This window comes from Pseudochaenichthys georgianus, chromosome 7 (genome assembly GCF_902827115.2).
Source record: "Pseudochaenichthys georgianus chromosome 7, fPseGeo1.2, whole genome shotgun sequence".
Classification (NCBI taxonomy): Eukaryota; Metazoa; Chordata; class Actinopteri; order Perciformes; family Channichthyidae; genus Pseudochaenichthys; species Pseudochaenichthys georgianus.
In genome coordinates this window covers 23358315-23366905 of record NC_047509.1, presented here as the reverse complement: position 1 = coordinate 23366905, position 8591 = coordinate 23358315, and the positions used below count along the sequence as shown (strand labels likewise).

General features: G+C 41.3%; 1 protein-coding gene across 1 annotated transcript; it reads right to left on the bottom strand.

The window, feature by feature from the left end:
* Positions 1–328: 328 nt before the first annotated feature.
* Positions 329–8488, bottom strand: pgd (phosphogluconate dehydrogenase). Its single transcript, XM_034086606.2, has 13 exons — positions 8379–8488; positions 5840–5915; positions 5548–5727; positions 5400–5465; positions 5195–5313; positions 4998–5067; positions 4777–4911; positions 4472–4661; positions 3019–3149; positions 2366–2499; positions 1714–1813; positions 970–1092; positions 329–585 (listed from the first exon to the last, which is right to left on the bottom strand). Exons 1-13 carry the CDS (start codon positions 8384–8386, stop codon positions 466–468), a joined length of 1452 nt encoding a protein of 483 aa, XP_033942497.1. The 5' UTR covers positions 8387–8488; the 3' UTR covers positions 329–465.
* Positions 8489–8591: the final 103 nt, after the last annotated feature.

Here is an 8591-nt window from a genome sequence, read left to right as displayed (position 1 = left end):
ACACAAACACATCCCAATCCTGTTGACAGCACCCAGAGCGTAAAGACCATTCAAGCTAATAATAAAGGGATTAACATCTTTATTTAGCCTAATACAGTACAGTGCAATGGTTCACCTTAATCCAGTGTTAACACCGTAAACCCTGGCGCAAACGTGACATGTGAACATTAGCCTGATAGCCAGCATAATATCCAAAATAAAGTCAAAACTTATTTTGCTTAGCCTCTTGTGACTGTAATAACAGTCACTAAACCAAAACACACAGGGTGTAGAGTTCACAACACACATCATTTATGATTCCAATTCTTGATAAATAAAACAGCACATCTTCGAGAGGAATAAAGAGTTTATTTTGGCTCTTAAATATTGAGGCATTTTCTAAAGATGGAATGTGTAACATTTCCTTTTTTCTCACAGAAATGTTCTTCCTTTTTTTCTGTGTTTGGTGTTGTGTGAAGACGATCCTTAAGCATTGTAAGAGGATGAGGAGACATTTCCACCGTGGCCAGTCCAGTTGGTATGGATGTATTTACCAGGGTTTGACAGCAGTTCATAAGTGTGGGCTCCAAAGTAGTCTCGCTGGGCCTATAAAAGACAAAACAAGAAAACTAAGTATGACACAGTAGCAGAGATACTAATGATTCATTTAACTACTGTTAAACGGGTAAATAGTGCTGTTAAACCAGTAATATTTGGAATTTAGCTAAATCTAAAATGTCAAGGTAGTTAAATATATTCCAATAGAGTCCAAAGACAGATGAGTAAAATAGTTTAAAAAGAGTGTATTTGAGTACTAAGAAAGTGCATTATAAATGCAATGTAATAATACAAATAATACAAGTGTTGGGGTCTTAAAGACAAAGATCCCAACACAAACAACAGCTGCACGCTAGCCTTTTAATCTGATATGCTCTACACTCGGCCATACGCTCAGTGGGCTCTGCGGTGCAGCATCAGCTGTCGTGTTACCTGCAGGAGGTTGGCTGGCAGCTTCTCATGTCTGTACCCATCGTAGAAGGACAGAGCTGTGGTGAAACAGGGCATCGGGATGCCGTGCTGCACTCCAGTGCTGACGGTTCTGCGCCATGAATCCTAAACATAGAGATTACAAGGGTTACAAAACTGCTTTATTTTCATCAATATAATGTAATTTGATGTGACTGATGAGGGCTGTACCAAATGTTTTGTTTTTCAAAAAAGACTGTCGTCGTATTTAACAGTCATCACAGAAAAATCCTCAATTAATAATACCTCAAATTGAAGTCGAGTAAATTGTTTTAAAAAAACAAAAAACACTTTTAAAAATATAACTTGTCAGTTCCTCCCTCCCTTTGTGTAACAAGCAGAATATGGACTCGTGGAGTTATTGGCAATGCTAAGATACTTGTTCACAAAAGTCGAAAACATTCCTACGCAGCCAATACTGGAATATAATTCTACAAATAATATAATACCAATTCTAAAAGTGAAGCCTAATTTATCTGAAACGCTTTAGAAATACCGGGTTTGCGCAACCCAACGTCACACTGAGGAGGCCAATGACGAAATCAAAGCCCCATAGTGCCGCACAACCCTGAGAAAAGTTGCGACACCTGGTTTGGTGTGAATGTAGCAAGAAGAGCCGTCTACTCTTTGACAAAGAGGAAGTAACTTATTTTGTGTGTCTTTGCTAATGTGGGTGTTGGAGAGTGGTCTTCGGTTACTTCCTCATACCTGGCAGTCCTGCACCGCGTTACTGAAGAAAGTGTCCAGCAGCAAGTTCTGCAGCTCAGCGTCCCGGTCAAACGCTTCTTTGATTTCACCCAGGAAGACACTGGTGGTGGGGGGGGGGGGGGAAAGGACAGTGGTGGTGAAAATAAGATTCAGCTCATAGAAGGAACTATCTTAGCTAGCTTATCTAAAAATGTATTTAAAAAAGATAAACCGTTTGAATGGAGGCTACAAATTGCAAGTCATACTGAGTATTATATTTGATTAAGGTTTACACAACTTATTTACCAGATTACACAAAGCAAACTCACACTTTCCTCAATCTTTAAAGAAAGGGTCATGTTTCTTTCATCTAGATTTCTAACTCCATCATGACAGTGACAAAATAGAAATCACAACTTCCTATAGGGTGCTATTAGGAATTGAATAAAAAAAAACATATGGAAGACCTAACCCTCAGTACATAGAATTATTCAACATTTAAAATCTTACAAAGTAAAATACATCAATAAAATAAATGTATGAATTGTCTTGCTTTCTCAAGAAGTCTCTCTTGCACTGCCTGACCAGTTTACACCATCATTATGAAATAAGCCTGTTGACATTAAGTTGCACAAGGCAGCAGAGGTATGAGGACACACGAGGTTAATGGCACCTTCGGATGATGCAGCCTCCTCTCCACATCAGAGCGATCGCGCCGTAGTTCAGGGACCAGCAGAACTCTTTGGCCGCCTGCCGCAGCAACATGAAGCCCTGCGCATAGGAGATGATCTTGGAGGCGTATAGGGCCTGGAGAGAGAAGGATGATTTAACGTTTTAGTTTTCAAAAACGTCAATCTTTGATTCAAAATGTTACTATTTTAAATGATTATTGGTCACTGTAAAAACAAGTGTTCAAGTCATCATCGAAAACTCACCCACTCATTGCCTTTGACCCCTAACCCATCACAGCCCCCCTGCTTCCACTCCCACTGCTATTTATTGAATGTTTTACTTTATTATTTGCCCCACTTGTTTGTTGGTTTGTTCACAGCAAGTAAAGCGGCCTTGATTCCCTTGAAAGGCGCAATACAAATTGAATCTATTATTATCATCATCATATATAATATTTGGCATTCATAAAAAAGAAAGTTCTTGACCGCTTGAAAATGTTTCTGGTAAAAAAAAAAAAAAAATTGTAAACTAGAAGCATCTATTCTCTCCATAACAATTTCAATAGAAACTGAATTTATTTCAAGACTGTTTATATTCAATTACATTTAGCTTAGTTCCTAATAAATGACAACTGAGTGTGACTGTGTATTCTACCTTTCTAATGTCCTCCAGGAAGGCAGCCTTGTCCCCGCTGAATTTGACCCCCTGTGGCCCTGAGAGGCTGCGGCTGGCCTCCACTCGCTCATCCTTTAGAGAGGACAGGCATCTGGCAAAGACAGCCTCCCCTGAAGTACAAAGAGGGGGGGAGAGGGGGAGAGCGGGGGGAGAGAGGAGGCACAGAGAGGGACAACAAAGTTAGCTCTCTAAACACGTCACTTTATTGGAGCTTCACACAATAACAGCTTGGTAAACAGCTATTTAATAGTCCTGTCACCTGACACAACAAATGATGTCACAGGTTAGGCTAACCCAGGCCATAGCTACATCATGCTGACATGGAAACAATTCCCAAGGATCAGCATGACTCAGCAGAAGTGACGACACCGTTTAAAAAAACAGGGCTTGCCACTTCTACTTCAGTGCCAGAGGGGACATTACAATGGATAATTATATTCACCGCTGTATCAAGATAAGGGGAAAGCAACTGGTCAATCAGCATGACTCGCCAAAGAGCAGCTCTGCCAGGTGAGGCAATCCTCAGACCAAGGGGCAGAGGGACAGAGATAATGTCCAGAGAGGGAACTGTTCTGGTGAGGAAAGTACACTGCACCGGCCTGTCAGCCTGCTCCACAAACACTGGATCAGCTCTCACACAATGAAGCCCTTTGTAATGCCTCGATCCCTCTTTATATACAGCACTGCGAGGGATTGAGGAAACAAATATTTAAAAGAAATCTAGTGGTTGCAGGGATTTGGTGACAGGCACGTTTCTGCATGATTGCACTTTGACTAAAAGTGTATCATGCATGTCCTTTTAAGTTACACTAGGCATTAAAAGTATCCGTTTAGACGCACAGGACATACAATTATGACTTTTGTCCATTGCTGTTTATAAAACAGAGACGTTCAGAACAAAGAGCAAAGCTGAGGAACAAATCCCCCTTATGTCATTTAAGATGCGCAGCCCTCTAGGAAAGCCTTCAATCTTCTTAGTGGCAGCCACATATCATCACGTTCTCTTAAAGAAGATCACAGGCCATGCTAAACTTCAGCCAAAACAACTCATTATTAGGCCTATCATTTTTTGAAGCAGTGTTGAATGTATTCAACCTTTTTTTAAAGTTGAAAATACAATGTGACAACATTTATAATATAATAAAAACCAAAAAACTCCTAGGCACTAAGGAACACAGAAGAAACGTAATACATTAAGCAATTTTCATTTAGGAAAAATTAAAAAAACGGTAAAGAGCAATTTGGGTAAAAGCTTTAAATGTTGTTCAATGATGCAGGTGCACAAAGAGGTCAACTGTATTTTCAATGCTCCTTTGTGACATGTCCTTTGTCATTTTATGACAAACCAAGCTTACTGGAAGTTGCCAGCATTGGAAGAAGAGAGAAGGAAACCAGATACTTCCTTGTCTACAACCTCCTTTCTTTTTCTTACCGATCAGAGTCACAGGTGTGCCGTACTCCAGGGCTGAAATGGCCGTCCACTTCCCCGTGCCTTTCTGTCCGGCACTGTCGCGGATCTTGGGCAACAGATGTGTGTTGTCGGAGTCGCGGAATTTCAGGATGTTGGCTGTGATCTCGATCAGGAAGGAATCCAACTCTGTCTTGTTCCAGCTGTCGAAAGCCTGAGGGATTTATCGAGTGCGATGAGACAGTCAGCCACATAAATCATCTTCAGTTGATTTTAAAGAGCTGACAGGAAGCATGAATTACTAATAAAGAATAGATAGTGTAGCTAACCTGTGCCATCTCATCGTGGTCCATTCCCAGGACATCCTTCATCAGGTGGTAGGCCTCACAAATCAGCTGCATGTCTCCATACTCAATGCCATTATGGACCATTTTCACAAAATGACCTGCACCCTCATCTCCAACCTGTACAAGCAAGCCAGTCAGATTTAGTTTGTGAGACGACACAAAAACAACTGGTACAACTTACAAAATATTTTTTTTAAACTCACCCAGTCACAACAAGGCTCTCCTGTTCCCACCTTGGCAGCGATGCTCTGGAAGATGTCTTTTATGTGTGGCCTTCAAAATAAAGCAGCAGAAAGTGATTTAATTGTTTCCTTTTTTTTTCTAACCACGTCTGTGTCTTTTGTCCAACATGTAGCGTGAAGTGAAAGTTAGAGCAGTTAAGAAGTTTATGCTGTCTTACCAGGCCTCTTTATGTCCTCCCGGCATCAGTGAGGGTCCATAGCGTGCCCCCTCCTCTCCACCACTGACTCCACTGCCAACAAACAGCAAGCCCTTTGCCTTCATACTCTGACACCGCCGCTGTACGACAGAAATAAACGAACATAATGAGAAAATCCAAAGAGAGAAAACAATGTACTGCTCGACAGTGATTCTGTGCAACTTACCGTCGTGTCTCTGTATTCAGAGTTTCCACCATCAATGATGATATCCCCGGACTCAAGAAGAGGAACCTGAAGAACAACAAAGCCAGTTGAAGTAACCAGTTAAGACTCGTTTTTTCTTAAGGGATTCATGCACAGAAACTATACCAACCAGTTTGTCAATGAAGTCGTCCACAGCCTGTCCAGCCTTAACCAGCAGGATGATCCTCCTGGGCTTCTTCAGCTTGGACACCATGTCCTCCAGAGACTCAGCTCCAATCACCTTGGAGCCCTTCGCCTCATTTTTCAGGAAGTCGTGCACCTTGGACACAGTTCGGTTGTAGGCGCAGACCTGTTGGAGGAAAGGCTTGGTGATCACTGAGTGAACTTAAGAAGAGTAAAGTAGAAAGAGTTTTACTGCCATATATATATATTTGGACTAAACACACAAGTCACCATCTTACCACAAAGCCATGGTCATTCATGTTCATGATGATGTTTTGGCCCATGACAGCCAAACCAATCAGTGCAATGTCTGCTCTGTGAGGAGAAGAGAAATAATCACATTTACTGGGCGTCTGTCTGGTCACAGACTGAGCATCAACAACGACTTTAATAAAGCTTCCCATCATAATATCTGACTTTTTCAAATGAAATACATTTGAAACAATGTATGTTGAACACGCATGTTTAAAATCTATTTTTTACAAAAACAACGCTTTTTGGGTTATTTTCACGCTGAAAGTCTTTCAGGGTTGCCAACTCTCACGCATCTGGCGTGTGACACACGCTTTCACTCTCAATCTCACGCTCTCACGCTGCCCAAACTATTCTCACGCCAAAAACAAGAATACCGAAGACAAGAAACGGTTTTGAAAACTTTTGTCACGTAGTGATCGTCTTCTCAATAGAACATCTTTGATAATGTCTTCTGGCCAATCAGAATCAAGATAACTGCGTGGTGTTGTTGCAGGAAGTCCCCACGGAGAATATGTTTGCTGTAGTACATCTCTATATACATCGATACAACATTACGTGTTGATTTCTATCAACACGCAATGAAATGAGACCCCACGGTTTGATGATTGATAGGTGTGTGGGCTGTCTTTCATTTTGACACACAGAACAATGGGGGCTATCCACCCTTAGTAAAGTAATTCACAGCCTCTTCCCTCTCTCTCAGGTTCAGCTTTCAGAACAAAGTAACACAACTAAAATACCATTTTTTTTTTTTTTTTAAATATGTCGTGTAGTAATAGATGTATTTATCTTTCTTCTCAAGAGAGTACCAGAATGTGTATTTTATGCTAGTATTTCAAAAGAGAAAAGGAGAATCCCCCCCAGACCCCCCTGCAGGGGTTGGGTTTTCAGCATGTCAACTCTTTCACCTGTGGGGAAATTGCAGGATTGGCTCCAGGTCGCCCTTTTTATTTACTACAAGACAAATGTGCCTTTTTATTTCATACAGTTTTATTTGGATTGAGACAGGGAAATAAACTAAACCTCACGCGTGGCGTTTCACTGTTAAGGGAGGCGATATAGCGTGTATGTAATTACATTGCAAATACTGACTTGAGCCCCACCACTGTATAGGTTAGCCCCACCATGGAAAACCCAACAAAAATACTGCCGACCCTAAGATCCGGTAGAAATTATAAAAAGTAAAGTCTGCTGCTTATTGTTCTACTAGGCCAAAATAGAGTCATTAGGCGCATTCACACCGCAGTACTTTTCCCCACAAAGTTCTCATGAACTAAATTCAGATCGCGTTCACACCGGAATACGTCCCTGGGGGAGGATTAAATGAAGCCGCTGACGTCACTTCTTCTTCTTCTGCTTTGGGTTTACTGGCAGGCCGCAAACTACTTCACGGCGCTCAAAGTCCCCGGAGTTGGGGACTGGCTTCTACTGAAGCCTCCCGAGTAAATCGCCAGAACGCCGACACCTCCTCATCTCCACCGCTCCCATGTTTTATTTTGTGTTGCCATAAGTTAGCCTCTCTGCGTTTCTGCGCTGGGCTAATGCTAATGCAAGGATAATAAAATGGCGGCTTCACAAAACTTTTTGGGAGTTTTACGGGGCGTGGTCTGCATTCCGCCCCGCCAATCAGAAATAGGAACCTTTTTCTCCCACGAAAGTCCGTGCTCTCTAGCAGGGACGGAAAAGGGGGTGAAAAGGTTCTCATAACTAATTTTAGTACCGGCTCTTTTTGGTGTGAACGCGACAAAAGAGTTCTCATGAACCTTTGTGGGAAAAGTACTGCGGTGTGAATGCGCCTAAACAGTATATGAGAGTGAGAGTGTGTTAATTAATATATTTGGCAGTTTGGAGTAAGTCTGTAGATTTGTTTGTGTGTGTTTCATGTAAAGGCCTCTCGATAATTAATTTTGTTGGATACATTTTCCCGGAAATTGTTTCGATAAACGATAATATTGTCGGCACCGTTGTATGACAATTTTAGACCACTGACATGATAATATATAACAGTAATTCAAGTACATCCTTTCAAACTGCTAATCAAATCCTCATGTAAATGGCAATGTATCGAGTTCAGTTCTATTTATCGTACGATAAGTCAATGAATTGCTTATCGCGACAGGCACACAATAAAATAGTGGAATCAAACATGTGTTTGACTTTCATTAGTGAATGAAACTTTGTGCCCTTTATAGTCTGTGTCCAATATTGTGCATTTGTATATATATATCCTATATATATATATATGCTAAGGTCCGGCTGCTGACACGATAGCAGTGATTTCGTGCGCATAATGTGTAATCAAACCATACAATCAAACCCATGATACCAAAATCTCACTTCAGCCAGGAACCCAAAGTTGGCAACAGTAACACTGGTTAGCCAACAAGCTAACTAATCAGGAAGATTATTTAAAAACAAATGAAACCACTACAAAGTATACAGTGATTCAACCACACGCATCACCCACAACCTTTCAAAATTAACCGACTATCTAAATAAGTAAAAACTAGTCTGAGCACTTACTGAGCCATGGTTTCCAGAGGGTTAGGAAGTCGTGAAGTAACAGAGTTCAAATGACTGTCAGGCTCCTCTTCACTTATATCTCCTGCTCGCTCGTTTTACTTCCTCAACGTGACAACGGCGAGGGCAAGCTCACGTACGCCTTCTCACAGTATTCACCAATCAGACTACTGCCAGCAAACTGAAGTGATGTTTTAGCGAATTGTCATTGGTCCA